At 43.8% G+C, this 20,621-nt stretch overlaps 2 protein-coding genes across 2 annotated transcripts in view; both read right to left on the reverse strand.

Moving 5' to 3' along the window:
- The window catches only part of ZNF281 (zinc finger protein 281), a 523,665-nt gene that overhangs the window by 80,297 nt on the left and 422,747 nt on the right, over window positions 1-20,621 (reverse strand). The window lies entirely within an intron of this gene.
- Window positions 2,639-20,621, reverse strand: part of LOC142209138 (beta-1,4 N-acetylgalactosaminyltransferase 2-like) — a 39,661-nt gene continuing 21,678 nt past the window's right edge. Inside the window, exons 7-10 of the mRNA XM_075278074.1 lie at window positions 16,364-16,551; window positions 6,859-6,999; window positions 4,396-4,618; window positions 2,639-2,850 (exon numbers count right to left, since the gene is read on the reverse strand). Coding sequence (XP_075134175.1) covers window positions 2,639-2,850; window positions 4,396-4,618; window positions 6,859-6,999; window positions 16,364-16,551 — 764 coding nt within the window. The remainder of the gene's footprint in view (window positions 2,851-4,395; window positions 4,619-6,858; window positions 7,000-16,363; window positions 16,552-20,621) is intronic.

A 20,621-nucleotide genomic window follows, 5' to 3' on the forward strand; every position in this document is an offset into this window, starting at 1 on the left:
GGGGTTACATACAATACACAGACTATACAGGTAGATACAATGCTAACAATGACCGACTGGCACAGTGGGGTAGAGGGTCCTGCCCGCGAGGGCTTACAATCTACGAGGGAAGGGGGGTAGAGACAGAAGGAGAGGGGGAGACTGTACAGATGGCGGTGCGGTGATAGTGTTATTGGAGGTTGTAGGCCTTCCTGAATAGGTGAGTCTTCAGGGCCTTCCTGAAGCCTGTGATCTTATGTTGCAATATGTTATACCAGAGTGACCCCTCCACAGTGTCAGACTGGGATGTCTAGGGCCCACCAGTGGCACTGTAAACTGCATTATTTTTTTCTTTCTGAACAAAATGGAAACTCGACAGAAGGGACGGTTTTCATTGTAGAATACATATGTGCGGAAAGACTTCATCTGTATCCTACTAATATTATAAAGGTGAAAGTTTGTGTGTTTAGACGATTGTGTGTTTGGATGTTTGTTCCTCAATCACGCAAAAAACGCTCAACCGATTCGCGTGAAATTTTCCACAAACATAGTTCATAGGCAGGATTGAAAGGCTACTTTTCGGGAACAATCACGGACATATGTTCTTGGCAGGGGCTGCTGAAAACCAGAACTCATAGCAACAGGTCTGCAATCCCACACTCTTCTTAGCATAGCAAGCCACAAACTCCCTACTGCCGCCTCCGGGCTAGCCCCTAACCCCAGGCAATAATATTTACATATGCTTTCACACTTCCCCGCTCACGTTAAGGTTACTCCAGCGGCCTACCTCATCCATGCTCCGGACCTGGCATCTTTGCCGAAAACCAGCACAATCAGGATCCGCGATACCGCCTGGTCTGCCACAGCAACTACACTGTATTTGCAGGCTCATGCGCACGTTGCCGATGTACACAACATCTTCCAGGATGCCACCACTTTGCGGCTGTAGCCTAGGCCGCAGCGCCGGAAGTCCTCGGCAGCCCGCGCAGTCCCCGATGTCGCACTCAGCTTACTGGTCTTGCGCCATCCCGACCCTCCAGCTTAGCTATGGTAAGTACACCGTGTCATTCGGCAGTGGGACAGTGCATGTGCCGGCAGGGGAGTTAAGGGATTTTGCGGAGGGGGCTAATCAGGTTTTTTTTTTGGGGGGTGCCCGACAAGTGGGGGCCATAGAAGGGGGGGTCTGCAGAAAAAGGGGGGGTGGGAAGGTTGACCCAGGGTGCCAAGTGCTGAGGGAGAGGGGGTCTGGGGTGCTGTGGGGGAGGGGGGACGCAGAAAGGATAGGGGCGCAGGGGGTGCCGCAGGGGTGTGGCCGGGGCCATGGGAGAGAGAGGGCAGCCGGGGCGTGAAGGGGCATGAGCGCGGGCGATGAGGGTGGCTGCGGGGAGCCAGGAGCAGCCGGTAGGTAAAAAGTCCACGGGGACAGGCGAGGAACAAATGGGACAGGCGCACGCAGGAGTGGACGTAGCGGCACACGGCGGATCATAACCAACTCTAAACCTCTGGCGAAGTCGCGGGCAGATGCTAGTCTGTTCATAAGATAAATGGAAGCTGACTGCTGTGCTATACATCCATGCAATGTTCTTTCTAGTCCAGCAGATGGCAGAGTGAATTACACAAAGCCAGTCTTAGGCCAGGGCCCCACCTTGTGGAAATGCAGCTTTTTTTGTTGCGTTTTTTTGAGCCAAAACCAGGACTAGATTGAGCAGAAGTTAGAAGTATAAGAACTTCCTATATATTTCCAATTCCATTTGTAGCCATTCTTGGCTTTGGCTAAAAAAAAACGCAACAAAATCTGCAACAAAAAAAGCTGCATTTCTGCAATGTGGGGCCTCAGCCTTAAAGTGTAACTAAGCTTTTGGATAAGTTGTAATTTTCTGACAGCATTTATGCCATTAATACATTTTGCTTTATTAAAGCATTTTGGATCCTTTCTGTCAAATCCTTTATTATTATTTCTTTTCCCTTGTTTCTATATTGAGAGCTGTTTCTGTTGCTTAGGACCAAAATGCACAGTAAGAAAAACATACACAAGTGTATATGCATGTTTCACATGTTTCATACCTTCATATAACCAGTATGTAGTAAGAATCCCATATAAACTATGTAAAAGAATTGTTCAAAAAGTGCAATAAATTACTAGTTTATCTATTAATGTGGTAATTTAATAGTATTATAGTAACCATCACATTTTAACATTTGCAAATGGTGTATGGAAAAAGAAAGGCATTAGATGGTTTATCAGAATCAAACCATCATTCGTCACAGTACCATGGTTGATGTCTAAACCTACATATGGGGATAATGTCACGGGAACATTGGAATGTCATGGGAACATGGGAAGAATATGCAAATCTGTCTCCCAAGATGTAAACAGGGAGACAGTGCCTATGTTATGCTACCATAGAGGGCAGCATAACAGAGGCACTGTCTCCCTGTTTACATCTTGGGAGACAGATTTGCATATTCTTCCCATAAACCTACATAGTGAATGAAGGAAGTTTTCATATCACTGCTCTATTCCCTGGTACTGACATATCTACATACATGAAAGCCTGCTGGTATACAGCAAGTAGAAGTCCAAAAGCAGTAATTATGGAGGATTCCTGAATAATCATTAGATAAGAAATTCACAAAGAAGATGCTTCTTGTTGGGACCTTATTCCTTGATAAAACAGCTCAGTCGATTCTTGAAGTATAGCAGACCTAGCTTAAACCTCACTTGGTCAGCATTACTTTTCCGGAAAAATTTGTACTTATTAAATTTTTCCGGTAACTCTTTATCCTTTGGCTTTACCTTACGCTGGTGTCCAATAATAATATCACTACAGATTCCAACTCTCAAGCGTCCCAATCCATCTATGAAGAACTCTGGAAGTGCGAAAATATTACAGAAATTAAGTCAATAGGGTACCAAGCAATAAAATAAGCAAAACACAGGTGACCTTGTGGGGGTGGTGGAATAATCTAGTAATTTCACTTCTTAATGGGACTTTGAAGCACTGAATTATATTTGAAGGATTAAAAAAAATATCAAGTGGTTGAAGACCATTCCCATTAATATTTACCAAGACCTGTTAAGATTATTTCTACTCTGATTGTTGGAGAAACCACTGAATAGACCATTTGCAGTTGGATTTACAAATAGGGCTGGACTAAAAGATAAGAAAACTAGTGGATTCTCCAGATGTCTCAGCGGCCAATATAGTAATGGGCCCCAAAGGTCTAGTAGCAGTATACAAATAATATCTAAAAGGTACGGTGTTGGCAAGTTAAATCCATGAAGCTAATGGTGGGTACTGGCTCTGACTGGTCCACAGTTGAAGAGTCAAATCCCTTAGAGGGTCCCTGAGCCAAGTGGGCCACCAGCACACCCTGGATTGGCAACTAGGCAAACTATACTTCATACAGATACTCATTGTACAACATCCCAACTGTGTATATTATTTAACGAACTATGAAGTTTATTTTCATATATGGCTGAAACACCGAATAACTGAGATGACATCTTGGTGCAGAGTTAGGTCTTCCTGGGCCCCATCTTCTACATCACACTGTAGGGGCCCCATTCTTGCACAGTCTTACTGCTGACTGAGGTCTGCAGCTGTGTGGGAATATGTCCCCGCTCAAAATGCTAAAATGGATCTAGTTCAAGGCAAAAGCAAGGCAGCTGGCTACTGACAGGACCTCAGGAGAGAAACAATCGGAGGCAAGGGCTTTACCACAATATACTACCGAAAAATACATCTATATTGGTGACATTTTTTGGAATTTGCAGATGAGTGTCAGGCAATATATGCATGCAACTGTATCTGGGTCCCTGGAATATATTTTACTGGTGGGCACTAGACTCCCTAATCCAACATCGTGTTGGTATTTATAGGACGGGAGCCCTTCCAAGTAGCTAAAATCAGAAATGGTGAGGTGTCCTACCAGTGCAGAGGCATTTGGGATAGCTAGAATTCTACTTTCAGGACTAGAGGTTACTAAGTTAATGTTTTTGTGTAGTTGGCCCAGCAATTTGGGTAATCTGTACAGACTATTCTTCTTCAGTGTACTACTATGGGATCAAACATTGTGATTTAGCCACTAATGGTGACCAGTTTTCTCTGAAAATACTGGAGGATATTCTGTAATGCATTTGGCTGTATGAGGTAGTTTGTAAAGTTTCTTGGCTCCAGTTCAAAATCTGAAAAAGGTCCTCCACCTATTATGTGACTATTACAATACTAATCTTCTTATTTGATAGATCTTTTTGCCTTGTACAGGTGTCAGGGACTGAATTTAACCTTCCCCTCCACTGCCTATAGGTGTGCCCTTGGTGATAAGATGGATGCCTTCAAAAACTGCAGTTCACCTTCTGGGTGTTCTAGTGCTTCAAGTTATACTTAATTGTATATAAAATGTGACAATTACCAGTATGTGCTACTCGGCTTAATTTTGGGTCAAATCCAACACCTAGAATTCGGTCTGTGTGGGCTAGAAAGAAGTTGACTACTCCAGCAGCCGTGCCGCAGTTAGGGAAGCCTGGGATTGTATAGTAAGTTCCTTTCCTCCAGTGTAAACAATCACCATCCTTTCCACCTTCTTTAAGAAAGAGTGTAAAGCTAAAATAGTTTCCGGCAACATTACCTCCCACCTGCATAAAAGACAACCAGAATGAAGATTAGTCAGTGCAACATGCTGAGGATTGGTAACAAATGGGGAAATAGGAATATGGAGGGGGAGACATGAAACATCACAACTGGTAGTGCGAACTAAGGGGCTTATCTGCCACTATAACACTTATTATGGTATGGTATAAGCGCAAGAGTTCTTAAAATGTGCAGTGACCAGCTGTGTGGTATTATAACGCACATGTACAATATGAGCCTGAAGCTGGGGGTGGTACCTCAACTGTGGAAAACATCTTGCGTGGTACCAGTCCCGAAGAAACCCAACCCGATGGGCTACAATGACTACCGACCTGTCGCACTGACATCACACCTAATGAAGGTCCTAGAGAGACTGGTCCTGACACACCTACGCCCCCTAGTGAGCTCCGCTCTGGACCCCCTCCAGTTTGCCTACCGGCCAGGCATTGGGGTAGATGACGCCATCATCCACCTTCTTCACAGAGCTCTCTCTCACCTGGAGAAACCCGGGAACACTGTGAGAATAATGTTCTTTGATTTCTCCAGTGCGTTCAACACCATTCAGCCAGGGCTACTGAGGGAGAAGCTGAACCTTGGTGGTGTGGACCATCACCTGTCCAACTGGATCCTAGACTACCTGACAAACCGCCCTCAGTATGTGAGAGCCCAGGACTGTGTGTCTGACACTGTGATCTGTAATACGGGGGCACCTCAAGGTACAGTTCTTGCCCCATTCCTCTTCACACTGTACACTGCTGACTTCAGGCACAACTCATCCAGCTGTTACTTACAGAAGTACTCCGATGACTCTGCTATAGTCGGCCTTATCACTGATGGCGATGATAGGGAATACAGAGACTTAAACCGGGATTTTGTTGAATGGTGCCAGCAGAACCAGCTCAGGATTAATGCTGGGAAGACCAAGGAGATGGTGGTGGACTTTAGTAAACGGAGAGGTGCTCCGACCCCGGTGGAGATCCAAGGAACATGTATTGAGATAGTCAGGACCTATAAGTATCTGGGCGTGCTCCTCAATAATAAACTAGACTGGGCTGATCACCTGGAGGCGCTGCACAGAAAGGGCCACAGCAGACTCTACCTGCTCAGGAGGCTGAGGGCCTTCGGAGTCCAGGGGACACTTCTTAGGGCCTTCTTCAACTCTGTGGTTGCCTCAGCCATCTTTTTCGGTGTGGCCTGCTGGGGAAGCAGTATATCAACCAGGGACAGAAATAGACTTGACAGGCTGATCAGGAGGGCCAGCTCTGTCCTGGGGAGCCCCTTGGACCCAGTACAGGTGGTGGGTGACAGAAGGATACTGTCTGTGGTGACCTCCATGCGGGAGAACAAATCCCACCCCATGTATGGGACCCTGATGGGACTTGGCAGCACTGTAAGCGACCGTCTGCTTCACCCCAAGTGTGAGAAGGAGCGCTATCGCAGGTCCTTCCTTCCAACCGCGACCAGGCTGTATAATCTACATCAGACCAAACGAAGAGCTCTCCGCACAGAGAACTAATGATTATGAGGATGACCATGAGGTCTTCCTCTTTCTCTTCTGTTTTTCCTTAGCTGCCATGGACTCCTAGTATATCTTCTCTTCTCAGCTTATCTGTGTCTACGTCTGTAACATATTACTCTGTATTATCCTGTATCTGTATTACTATGCTGCTGTAACACGCTGAAATTTCCCCAAGGTGGGACTATTAAAGGATTATCTTATCTTATTACTTATCCTTAGGGTAGATCATCAATATCTGATGAGTGGGTGGTCCGACTGAAGACACTGCAATTATTTAACAGACTGGAGGCGCTGTTTCCCTTTCATTGTTTAACTGCCACACCAGGCACAGTCCTCACCAAATATATGGTGCTGTGTCTGGTAAATAATGAGGGGGATACAGCAGTCAGCTGAGCAATGTGGGAATCACCAATCACACTAATATTGATGCAAAAAACAGTGTACATTTTTGAAATATACGTTATTAATGTTTTATACTTTCATTTATCAGAACTAAGTGTTGTTAGGGAGATCTGTCCTGTATTCAGCCTGTATTTCTAGTGTAGCTGTCCATACACAATAGGAAAAAAAAAGGGACACAACAGCTGCACTTGAAAATAGGTCATCAATATGCAGAATACAGCTGATCGGCGGCGGTGCGGTATGTCCCTTCCCTTTCAAGTAGTCTTTATTACATTGATTGCAGTGTTATTTGTAAAGCCTAGAAGAGGTTTCTCAGCTTCTTACCAGATCCAGGTCAGTTGCTTCAAGCACATCCACCATTTTTTCAATTATAGTTTCATTGGTAAAGACAAAATCGTCATCCACCCAGAGGAAATACTTGGTTGTCACCTGAGACACAGCAAGATTCCTGCCTGCAAACCATCCCTACATAAGAAGATAGTCAATGTTACTACATTCTGTACTTCAGAACCCAGCAGTTTTTCCATAAATGGTACAAAATATATTTTATATATAGTAAATAATAATATCTGATATATGTGGATATAGTGAATAGAACATTCAGAACCAATAAATGAGAATCTCATCTAACATTTATTTGTCTTTTATCCTATCGGTTATTTTTTATAGCCTGAACCTAACAGTTCTCAGTGATAACAAAAGAGTTACCCCATATGAAGAATGTAAAGGTAACTCCATGGGTGTCTGCCACTGGGCCTGCTGGAAGTTATCATTTCTCAAGAGCACTGACTATAACTACATGTTGTAGATCCAATATCGCACTGGGATGTCTAGGGCCCACCAGTAAAATTGTCTCTAGGGGCCCATCGCCAGAACCCATACAAATCAGCTGTACCGACACAGGCTACAGGTAATAACAATGCCCTGCTGCTCACCCATCATATGATGTGCACAATTGCACTTCCAAAACCCACCTCTACACTATGTATGGCAAGCGAATATCGTGGCTCCTGGAATTGTTAACATTAACATGGCCCATGCAACTATAGTACACACAACTGCCGTTATCAAAAATAAGGTGAGTCAGCATCACCCAGCATGGAGCTGCATGTTCTGGTAAACATCTGATCTGCGGGGTCCTACCAGTGTAACAGATCTAAGAGCTAAGTGTGTATCTAGCACCCTGGGTCCCTGCTGATCAACTGTTTGAAGGAACTACGGTGCTTTTGTGAGCATCTTCACTCCTTTGCTATTTACATTGTACAGATCTGCTTTATAGTGAACATTAGGGTTGAGCAATCGGGATCCAAAAAGATCGGATTCCGAATGGCGATCGAGTAAATTTCATGATCGCGATTGGAATTCCAATCCCAATCTTTTTAGGCGGGATCGAGGTCGGAGGTTATTTCACACAATGCTTTGCTACTGGCCAAGCATTGTGGGAAAAGCTAACAATGTTAGCTAGGTCCCATAGGAATGAATGGATGCAGCCAGCACACAGCCTGTACTGGCGTCCGGCCGCTTAACTCCCTGCACGCCAGCTGCGTCCATTCTTTCCTATGACAGCGTGCTATTCGAAATGGCAGTTTCGAATAGTTCTCGCTCATCTCTATCTACTACTACTACTACAATGTACAGTAATGGGAATGTAGCAGTAGATAGATGTAGATGTAGAGTAGATAGTATCTACTATTCTGTTTCCTCCTGGCACAGCAGGGAGGAAACAGAATAGTATAGTCCACTAGAAACGAAATAGTCCACTTACCTGCACAGATCCGCTGCCGCTCCCCGTTCTTCTCGGTCCGGTTCTCTCTCATTTACAGGCCTTCAGTGCGCCGTGCGCACCCCTGCCTCCCAGGTTAGTGTTACAGTCCTAGGAAGAAGGCAGGGCTTGTGGTTTATTAAAGTGTGGGCAGGTACTGGGAGGGGAGACGTGAGTGATGCACTCACATCTTCCCGCCCAGTACCCGCCCACACTCTCCTAAACCACAACAAGCCCCGCCTACTCCCAGTATCTCTAACACTAGCCTAGGGAGGTGGGAGCACGCATGGCGCTCTGAAGGCCTGTAAATGAGAGAGAAGAGGAGCGAGAACAACAGGGAGCGGCAGCGATCTGTGCAGGTAAGTGGACACCAGGGGGGGACTAAGTAGCCAGAGAATTTATTTTAATCACTACACAGCGTGGAGTCTAAAAATTAAAGCGTACAATTTTTGGACTCCATGCTGTGTAGTGAATAGGATTGTTTTAAAAATACCGATCTTCGATTAAAAAAATCCCATTGACTTGCATTAGGATCGGGATTGGGTACGAATGGAAAATGATCAGAAATCGGATTTTAAAAACAATCCTGAAATCTCAAGATCGGCTGAACCCTAGTCAGCATGAATTGTAATTACAGCCTGTGATAATATTACATTTCTGCTATAAAATAGATGAGGGTGTGATGTAAAAAATGAAGCGGCCCCACACATTGTAATATGCTTCACTGTAACCCCCACATGGAAAAATATGTAGAAATAATACAAGAATGTGCTGATACTACCATAGGAAAAAATCTTCCAGTGAATAGAACATCTTGAACAGCTGCACGGAGAAACCCCCGGACTGCTATATGGGGTAAGACAATGCTCATAAAAAAAGATTTACTCCAGCATGCCAAAAATAGATAAAAATTAACTTTTACAGAGTAGTTAAAAACCTCTACACAAACATGGATCCAGACATAAAAAAGCACAGCTTACACGTTTCGGGCGTTAAAGAATGATCCCTTAGTCATAGCGTGCAAAGTACAAATAAAGATACCATTATATACTATTGCAAAGCAAATACACCTGAAGTGGGTTAACAATTACATATGCAAATACATCTACCTAAGGTACTGAGACCGTGTAGTCAACATCCTTATGTTACACCACTATGTGGTCATAATATGGAACTATCCTGGAAATGTACAAATACATTTAGCGAACTAAAGGTAAAACAGTACGCCATATCTACATAAAAATACTTATAACAATATATAAATGTGAAATGTAGAAAACAGGGCACTCACCCGGGTGAGTGCCCTGTTTTCTACATTTCACATATGTCACTGCCTGTCTAGGTTTTTTCACAGTGAGCACCACCCTGGGATTTTATTTATTCCATGGTTTTTTGGCTGTTACAGCTGGAAGATTTGCCAATACTGAAACAAGATTGTGAATACGAGCGCTGTTGCAGTAGTGCCGCTGACTACTTTGTTCTTTGCACAATATATAAATGGACAATCTTTCATAGGATTCAAGGCAAGTACGTACCATAAATAATGTTGTGTATAAAGGCATTACAATCCTAATCGCAGTGTGTGAACTCACGGCAAATGGTTCAATGGTGAAATTCAACCACTATTTCAACCGTAGGTACCCTGCATTAGATTACTAAGATTGCTAGACCTATTAATGTAAAAAGCGCTTTCCACTATTACCTGTACATATAATTATTCGTCTGTAAAATAACTGTCCTCCAATCCAGGATTAAATTAACCCATTTTATATGCATGGAAATACCCATATTAAAGGGGCTCTATCAGCAAAATCATGCTGCTAGAGCCCCACATATGCGTGAATAGCAGAGATGAGCGAACACCCAAATGTTCGAAGTTCGAAATCCGATTCAAACAGCCGCTCACTGTTCGAGTGTTCGGCCAATCAGCGCTGGCTCTGCCGGAGCAGGCGGAGTCTAAGATCGCTCCACACCAGTCTCCATTCAGGTCCGACCTTAGACTCCACCTCCTCTGGCAGAGCCAGCGCTGATTGGCTGGAGACTGGCCAATCAACGCTGGCCAATGCATTCCTATGGGTATGCGGTGATGCAGCCGTGCTGAGCGAGTGCACACACTCACCTCTGCTGTGCAGAGACTCAGCAGTGTTGAGCCAGTTCTGCTCAACTACACCGTGTGCCGGTCGGCTCTGCTGTGCGAGCTCGGCACACACTCAGCTCTGCTGATTCTGTATACTGATTCTGTATACTGGCCAATCAACGCTGGCCAATGCCAGCGGTGATGCAGAGCTGAGTGTGTGCCGAGCTCGCACAGCAGAGCCGACCGGCACACGGTGTAGTTGAGCAGAACTGGCTCAACACTGCTGAGTCTCTGCACGTCTTCTGTATCTCATTCGGCCAATCAACGCTGCTCAATGCATTCCTACGGGAAAAAAGTTTATCTCACAAAAAACACAATTACACACCTGATAGAGCCCCAAAAAGTTATTTTTAATAACATTCCCACATAAATAAAGATTATCCCTAGCTATCCCTGCCTGTACATCTATCCCTGTCTCATAGTCACAAAGTTCACAGTCTCCTATGACCCGGATTTGAAATCCACTATTCGTCTAAAATGGGGGTCACCTGATTTCGGCAGCCAATGACTTTTTCCGATTTTTTTCAATGCCCCCGTTGTCGTAGTTCCTGTCCCACCTCCCCTGCGCTGTTATTGGTGCAAAAAAAGCGCCAGGGAAGGTGGGAGGGGAATAAAAATTTTTTGGAGTTTGCCACGTGGTGTCCGTATGGAATCGAACATCTCGAACAGCCTGATATCCGATCGAACATGTGTTCGATAGAACGCTGTTCGCTCATCTCTAGTGAATAGCCTTTGAAAAGGCTATTCAGGCACCGTAAATGTTATATTAAACTACCCCCCCGTTTTAAAATAAAACCCTAAAACAGAATGTGATAAACTTACCCATTGTGCACGGTGGGCGGGCTTTGCTAAAAAAAAAATGGCCTGGGCGCATGCGCATTAGCATGCTGCTTCTACTACGGCTACTGCACATGCGCCCAGGCCATTTTTTTTTTAGCAATGTCAGTTCGCGAGCGCCGGAGGAAGACGGGACCCGAGGACATCGCAGGAAGAAGAGGCGTGGATGAAGAGGACGGCGCACCCTGAATGCCCGCCCACCGTACACGATGGGTAAGTTTATCACATTCTGTTTTAGGGTTTTATTTTAAAATGGGGGGGGGGGGTAGTTTAATATAACTTTTACGGTGCCTGAATAGCCTTTTTAACCCCTTCCCGACATCGTCAGTTATAGTACGGCGCAGCCGGGACATTATTACTGTGGCTGCATGGTGCGCACACAGAACCTGACGGCTGACAGCTTCCTGTGTTCTGCAATACACGTGTAACACGTGTATTGCAGATACATATAGTGAAGCAGTGATCAGCCGATCACTGCTTCAATCCCCCCATGGGGACAGAAAAAAAAAGTGATAAAAAAGTAAAAATAAAAAAGTTTAGATAAGTTTAAAATAAATTAGAAATAAATAAAGCCCCAAAAATCCCTTTTTCCCCATATAAAATGTTTTACTATGTAAAATAAAGAAAAATAGAAAAAAACATTACATATTTGGTATCGCCGCGTCCGTAATAACATGAACAATCAAATTAAAACATTATTTAACCCGAATGGCGAATGGCGTAAAAAAAAAAAGTAGAAAAACGCACAAAATGATTATTCACCACCTTTCCCTTACAAAATGTTCAATAAAAAGTAATCAAATGGTCAGATGAAAACCAAAATGGTACCAATAAAAAGCAGAGGTCATCCCGCAAAAAATAAGCCCTCAACCAGCTCTGTCTACCGAAAAATAAAAATGCTACGCCTTTCAGAAGATGGTGATGCAAAAATAATTGATTTTTTTCCCTAAATTGAATTTTATTCTGTGTGAACAACAAACACTTCAGCAGCATTGTTTAATAGGAGAGCCAGGAGCAGCCAGCAGAGAGGGCGGGAGGTGAATGAGAATATACGGGTAGGATCCAACTAAGATAACACCTACCTGATCACCACAATCTTCACCCTGCATGTAGCATTGGAAACGTCCTCCTGTGTTTACCCTGCTGGGGAGTTGTAACCTAAACCTTGTTGCTATTTGTGTGGCATGACTCCATCTATGAAATATTTTTTTTTGCAGTGTATGTTTGTGTGTTATTTGACTGATAGGGATGGACCATCCAGCACTTGTAGATCTGCAGATTATAATATTTTGCTCCCCCACCTGTAACCGTATACTGTATGTTTCTTTCTGACAGCGGGTCTCCAGGGACAGGCTTTTGCCAGTAGCCTGGATTGTGGGTGGTGTCTGTGAGGTCCCTGATCTTGCCATATTTATAGTGCTCGCTTCAGTTTCCTGGCATATCCTGAACCCGGGGTGAGAAATGTGGCACAAGCTGAACTGTCAGACTTTCCATCTCTTCCCTCCTCTCCGGGATCTAAATAATGGGAAACCAAATTCATTCATACTTGGTTTCATACTATTCATTACCAGGCTGGCTGCTGGTGTTTGCTACAATATCAACGGAGGGGATAGACATCGTGGTGGTAGTTTGTTATCCCAGAGGGGAGGTAGTCATCTGTATACTCCATCTGGGTTTAGCAACTTTAACCCATTCCTAGCTGTCACATTTATATCCTCATTTGTCCAATGTGGGAAGCCTTAAAGAAAATATTTTAAAGTTTATATTTTAATATCCCTAATAAAAGTTATATTTTACCCTAGTTTAGTATCCAGTTAGTTTACCGTTTTCTGGTGAGAGTGTATTCTGCAGAATAGCAACGCATTAAAAAATCAAATAAATGAGGCATCGACCCGCAGAATAAAGGTAACATGTTACTTATGCTGTACTCTGCACGGGGAAAAAAATAAATGCTAGAAAGCAATGCCAGAATTGATGTTTTCTTTTACATCCCACCCAGAAAGAGTTAATAAAATGTAGTCAATAAGTTACAGGCCCCAAAATGGTGGCATTGAGAAGTACATCTAATACCGCAAACACCAAGCCCTCACATGGCCACATTGCCAGAAAATAAAAATAAAAATCTACCTTGTACAATGTGAAGACAAAAACCCCAAAAGTCGTCAAATCATTAGAACGTAAGTGGATGCGACTAGAAGGAAACGTGTAATCGGTGCGAGCATTTTCAGGGGACACCCCATATTTAGAGCTTATGAGAGATAATACACCAGCGCTGATCCCCAGAATGCCCCTCTTCCCCATCCATGTCATAGGAGCTAGTGGGAAAATAGAATGGGATTTGGCGTGCCCAATTTACTCCGCACAGCTTACATATTCACTTCGGGGTTACTAATGCTACTACATCACTTGATAAATACTTTGAGGGGTGCGGTTTTCAAAATGGGGTCACTTTCTAGAGGTTTCCACTGTTTTGACACCTCAAGGGCTTTGTAAATGCGACATGGTTCCTGAAACTGATCACAGCCAGATCTGCCCTCTAAAAGCTCTTTGGCGCGCCTTCCCTTCTGCGTCTTGCTGTGCGTCCATATATTAGTTTACACCCACAAGTGGGGTACTATGGTAGTCGGGAAAACTTGCCTAACAAATTGTGGGATGCGTTTTCTCCTTTAACCCCTTGTGAATGTGCAAATTCTAGGGCTAAACGAAAATATTAGTGAAATAAAATCAAATTTGAAAATTTCACCTCCAATTTGTATTAATTCCTGCTAAGCACTTATAGGGTTAAAATAATAGGTATATGTTGTTTTGGCTTATTTAAGGGGTGCAGTTTTGAAAATGGGGTGATTTATGGGGGGCTTTAATACAAGGGTCTTTCAAAAAACCTTCATAACTGGATTAGTCCCTTAAAAAATGGGTTTTGGAAATTTCTTGAAAATTTTTAATATTGTTGTTTCACTTGTAAATCTTCTAATGTCCGTAAAAAATAAAAAGGTGACTATAGTTCGATGCCGACATAAAGCGGAGATCTGGGACATGAGATTTATGATATAATTTTGGCGGTCTGACTATCTGTATGCAATGCACATCATTTCAAACTTTATAAAATGCATATTTTTCAAAATTTCCACCAAATTTCCTATTTTTTCATAACTAAACACAAAACATATCTACCAAAATTTACCACTAACATGAAGTACAATGTGTTACGAAAAAACAATCTCAAAATCACTTTGGTAAGTTAAAGCGTTCCAAAGTTATTGCCACATAAAGTGACACATGTCAGTTTTGAAAAATCGAGCTTGGTCAGGAAGTCAAAAAGTGCCATCGGCGGGAAGGGGTTAAAGGCTATCCACGCATATGTGGGGCTCTAGCAGCATGATTTTGCTGATAGAGCCCCTTTAATGCATAAGTGGACCAACCTGTACCAGAATCCAAGGTAAGTATATATCATGAAAAACATGACATGTAAAAACATATATCCCCAATCGCAACATGTGAATATGTCCAAATGAGTAAACAATGGATTCCATCTTATGTAACGGTATTGTGTGCCTTTCATTAGATTCCTAAATCTGGCAGGTTACTTATTATGAAGAGCGCTTTTTCCACAATTTCCCATACATGTATTAACTATACACAATTATTAATGAATTCTTTCTCTTGATTCCAAGTCAGATACATGTTAAAAAACATCATATGTTGCATACACAACCACAAAGTATAAATGCATAGCAGGTATAAAGGTGAAAAATCAATAAATCAATGACAAGTCCTGACGAATGTTAAGACCATTCGGGTACCTGGTATTGAGTTTCCAGATCCAATATGCTTCTTGGCGTAGGAGGTGCTTCCTCCTATCACCTCCCCTAATATTAGCATCTACCTGATCTATAACAAAAAATCTGAAAGATGAGGTATTGCCTTGATGACATAAAATAAAATGCTTTGACACTCCCGACATATTGTCATTAATTGCTTTTGAACAATCAGACAAGTGCTCTGCTATGCGTATTTTGACGTTGCGGATAGTGCAGCCTATATACAATACTTATATACACACACTATGTACACTATGTACAATACACACACACTATATACAATAATTTCATTGTGTATGCCATTAAATGCACATCATGTGAACACATGATGTGCATTTAATGGCATACACAATGAAATTACTGTTACAATTGAAAAAGCGCTTTATCTCATAGGGGCTTTGTGTGTTTGTGTTGGAAAAAGATGTGGTCTTAAGTGCAAACTTACATACTGCACCACGTGAAAGGCCACATGTGGCCGACACAAACACACAAAGCCCCTATGAGATAAAGGGCTTTTTCAATTGTAAACCTGTGACGAATAATTATATGTACAGGTAATATTGGAAAGCACTTTTTACATTAATAGGTCTATCAATCTTAGAAATCTAATGCAAGGTACCTACGGTTGAAATTGTGGTTGAAATTCACCATTGATCCATTTGCCGTGAGTTCACACACTGCGATTGGGATTGTAATGCCTTTATACACGACATTATTTATGGTATGATATGCTGTACAGTGGCCCCCACACAGTATGATATGCTCCACAGTGGCTCCCACACAGTATGATATGCTCCACAGTGGCCCCCACACAGTATGATATGCTGTACAGTGGCTCCCACACAGTATGATATGCTCCACAGTGGTTCCCACACAGTATGATATGCTGTACAGTGGCTCTCACACAGTATGATATGCTATACAGTGGCCCCTACACAGTATGTTATGCTCCGCAGTGGCTCCCACACAGTATGATATGCTCCACAGTGGCTCCCACACAGTATGATATGCTGTACAGTGGCTCCCACACAGTATGATATGCTCCAAAGTGGCCCCACATATTATAATATCAATAAGAGCGCTGGCCCACAACATGTTTATTTGCTCGCCTGGCGGTTGTTCTTTGGTATGAGAAGTATTTCCTTTCAGACTATATACGTCCAAACTAAAACTTAAACACATGGTCCCCTCCGATTGGGAGTCAGATAAGATTACTACACCTGCACCTACTATAGCTACATCATTATATGTATAAGTGGCCGCATGTGAACAAACCTTTGCAAATGGCATAATATATTGCTCTACATTGGGGTCGTCAATCTTCTCAGGCGTATCATTGTCATCAGCCACAATGACCTTCATGTCAGGATAATATTGACGTATGCTCTTTAACAAAACCCGCAGCTTGTCGTAGCGCAGAAACGTCTTGGTGGTGATGGTGACCAGGTCACTAATGTTGTTTTCTGTAAACAGAAGCATCAGGTTACATAACATTATGTGTACAGGTAGGTTCACCAGGACATCCCCTTGTCTAGATTACAGTAGCTTTGTAAGCACTTTTCCTCAATAAGGAAGAGCTGCAGTATAAGACACAATCCATAGACAAGAGTGGTACAGTTATTGGGCTGGGTACATTAACCCTTTCATGCCTTTGCAAATTTTCATTTTTGCATTTCCGTTATTCCCTCTCCCCATTCCAAGAGCCATAATTTATTCAATTTTAAGTCTAGAGTCACATAATGGCTTATTGTTTGCAAAACCAGTTATACTTTGTAATGGCACCATTCAATATCCTGTACAATGTACTGGGAATATGGAAAAAAAATTCTGAATGAGGTGGAATTGGAAAAAAAACGCATTTGCTCCAAATCCTTATGGATTCAACTGTCAAAGCATTCACTGTGTGGTAAAAGTGACATGTTATCTGTATTCTGTGGGTCAGTACGAGGCCACTTTATTAGTCAGTCACCAGGACGAGAAGAACAACGTTATTCCACTGATTCATATCCTGGAAAAGATGCTTTTAAATCTGTCTGTTCAGGGGACTGGAGATGTGGCGCCTACATCTCACGGCCACATGAGCCCTGTGGGGGCTGAACTGGAAGAAGAGGAGGAGGACATTGGAGCATAAGTAATGTGTAATAAAATGGGTGGTTTTTCTACATGGCTGACAGGAGAGGAGGAGCAGGAGCAACCTGAACAACAAGAGGGAGATGAGGAAGATGAGGCAGATGACCCAGACACACCGTTGCAGTATGCAGTGAAGATCGATGCAGGGAGTCCTTCCAAGTCACTTGTGCCCGATGCATGATCACTTGCTTGTGTAATGACAGCCGAATTGTCACCATTAGGAAGAGGGATGACTACTGGCTCTGCACCATGTTAGACCCTCAAACTGGTCAAAATGTGGGCCTTTTCTACACCCGTTGAGAGGAAGAGAACAAGCTGAACTACAGTAGAGACATCCTATGTAGCAAGTTGGCCACTGCCTACATGCGCCATCGTCCATCCTCTCGCTTGTCTGACCAGGGGGTCTCTGAGCACTCACCTGGCAGCTGTGGGGGGTGGGGGTGGCAGGAGCAGTATCAGGTCCATCAGCAGCAGCCTGAGCCTAGAGTCACTGATGAGCAACGTTCTTCACCCACATAGTGAAGAAACTACTCACCAACAGCTAGACATACAACAGAACCTGAACCTGCAAGTGGTGGTAATACTTGGAGTACACCCTTTCACTCATCATTTGTGGCTGCAACTGGCCAAGTTTGCCCTGGAAAAACTGTCCTTCCTGGCCAGTAGTGTGGCATCAGAATGGGTGTTTATTGCAGTGGGAGCCATAGTTATCTCAAGAAGAACACGCCTGTCCACCCAAAATTTGACCTTTGTGAAGGTGAATCAGGCATGGATCAGCCAGGATTTCCACCAATGCCTGATACATCAGATTAAATAATTCATGCTGCCTCACCCAAATCTTGACAAAAGAGACAGGTTTCTTCTGGCTACCTGCCTCAGTTACTATTCTGATGCTGCCACCCATCTGATGCCACCAGGGTCGGACTGGGGTGTCTAGGGCCCACCAGTGGAATTGTTTCTAGCGGCCCACCGCCAGGACCCTGCAGATGAGCGGTACCAAAACACGACGGCTAAAGGTAATAACATGTCGGGCGCCATGCTGCTCACCCACTATACCATGTGCACTACCTAAATGTATTGCTACACCTTGTATGACAAGTGAACAGCGCGGCTCCTAGAAATGCTACTATTCCCTGTAGCTGCTTGGTCCTGGAAAAGGCTGATCTGCAGAGGTCCTGGCTGTTGTATCATCGCAGATGTAATATTGATGGCTTATCCTAAGGACAGACCATCAATATTAGAACGATGAATAAATCCTTGGGCTGGTTCACACGGAGATACATGAACTCTGCATGTGAACATTCTGTCGCAGATGCCAGGCATCCCGTCGTGGCATTCCGCTCCGGATAAGGCCCAAATGAATGGGCCGGAGCCTCGTGCCGCAGATGCTGAGACTGATTCAGCTGCGGAATCTGCCGCAAGATAGGGCAGCTATTAGTGGAAAAAAGAAGCGAGCAGCTCCCATTGAAGTCATTGGGAGTCATTTTTGGCAGCGGATTTTGAGGCGGATTCCACCTCAAAATCCGCTGCCAACTTCCCCCGTGTGAACTAGCCCTTAAAGTGGTTGTCCAGGAATTGGAGCAACTCATGTCCCGGGTGGGAAGTGTAAAATAAAAACAAATAAATAAAAAAAGCATACTCACCTGTCCCCAGTGCTCCGTTGTGCGCTGCCAGTGTCACCGGTCTCGTGCTGGCGCCTCCTTGCTGGGAGTCCTGCACCTCATGTGATCGCTGAGACTAGTTAGGTAAAGAATTTTCAGAAATGAGACCGTGAGACCGAACAGACACAGGCGGGGGGACAACGGGGTGCTGGGGACAGGTGAGTATACTTTTTTTTGTTTTTTTATTTTTATGCCTCTACTGCGTGTATTTTTCTGCAATGTGTGGATGGGACTGCACACACTATATACCTACACACTCAGGCATGGTTCACATCTGCGTTCAGTAATCCATTTGGGGAGTCCGCATGGTGACCCCCGAACAGACTACTGAACGCATTAGCAAGCTGTGTGCAGTGAAAGCACATGGACCCCATAGATTATAATGGAGTCTGTGTGCTTTCCGTACGGTGTCCACACGGAACATGCGGACAGAAAAGTACTTCATGATCTACTTTCCTGTCCACATGTTCTGTACAGAGACCGCACGGAAAGCACATGGACTCCATTATAATCTATGGGGTCCATGTGCTTTCAATGCACACCGCTTGCTAATGCATTCGTAGTTCATTCGGGGGGGCCCCATGCGGACTCCCCGAACTGATTACCAAACGCAGATGTGAACCAGGCCTTATACATATACCATATATACATTATTATAGCATATATACACACATATACATTCATATACCATATATGTCATATATATACTTATATGAATGTATGAATACTATATATACTCACATATATACATACACTCACTCCTACATATTATTATAGTATACTGTATACATACCTGTATACATACATACAGTACTCACACAATATACAAGACACATACAGTAAACAAATGTACACATACACTCACCGGCCACTTTATTAGGTACACCATGCTAGTAACGGGTTGGACCCCCTTTTGCCTTCAGAACTGCCTCAATTCTTCGTGGCATAAATTCAACAAGGTGCTGGAAGCATTCCTCAGAGATTTTGGTCCATATTGACATGATGGCATCACACAGTTGCCGCAGATTTGTCAGCTGCACATCCATGATGCGAATCTCCCGTTCCACCACATCCCAAAGATGCTCTATTGGATTGAGATCTGGTGACTGTGGAGGCCATTGGAGTACAGTGAACTCATTGTCATGTTCAAGAAACCAGTCTGAGATGATTCCAGCTTTATGACATGGCGCATTATCCTGCTGAAAGTAGCCATCAGATGTTGGGTACATTGTGGTCATAAAGGGATGGACATGGTCAGCAACAATACTCAGGTAGGCTTTGGCGTTGCAACGATGCTCAATTGGTACCAAGGGGCCCAAAGAGTGCCAAGAAAATATTCCCCACACCATGACACCACCACCACCAGCCTGAACCGTTGATACAAGGCAGGATGGATCCATGCTTTCATGTTGTTGATTCCAAATTCTGACCCTACCATCCGAATGTCGCAGCAGAAATCGAGACTCATCAGACCAGGCAACGTTTTTCCAATCTTCAATTGTCCAATTTCGATGAGCTTGTGCAAATTGTAGCCTCAGTTTCCTGTTCTTAGCTGAAAGGAGTGGCACCCAGTGTGGTCTTCTGCTGCTGTAGCCCATCTGCCTCAAAGTTCGACGTACTGTGCGTTCAGAGATGCTCTTCTGGCTACCTTGGTTGTAACGGGTGGCTATTTGAGTCACTGTTGCCTTTCTATCAGCTCGAACCAGTCTGGCCATTCTCCTCTGACCTCTGGCATCAACAAC

This window comes from Leptodactylus fuscus, chromosome 6 (genome assembly GCF_031893055.1).
Source record: "Leptodactylus fuscus isolate aLepFus1 chromosome 6, aLepFus1.hap2, whole genome shotgun sequence".
NCBI lineage: Eukaryota > Metazoa > Chordata > Amphibia > Anura > Leptodactylidae > Leptodactylus > Leptodactylus fuscus.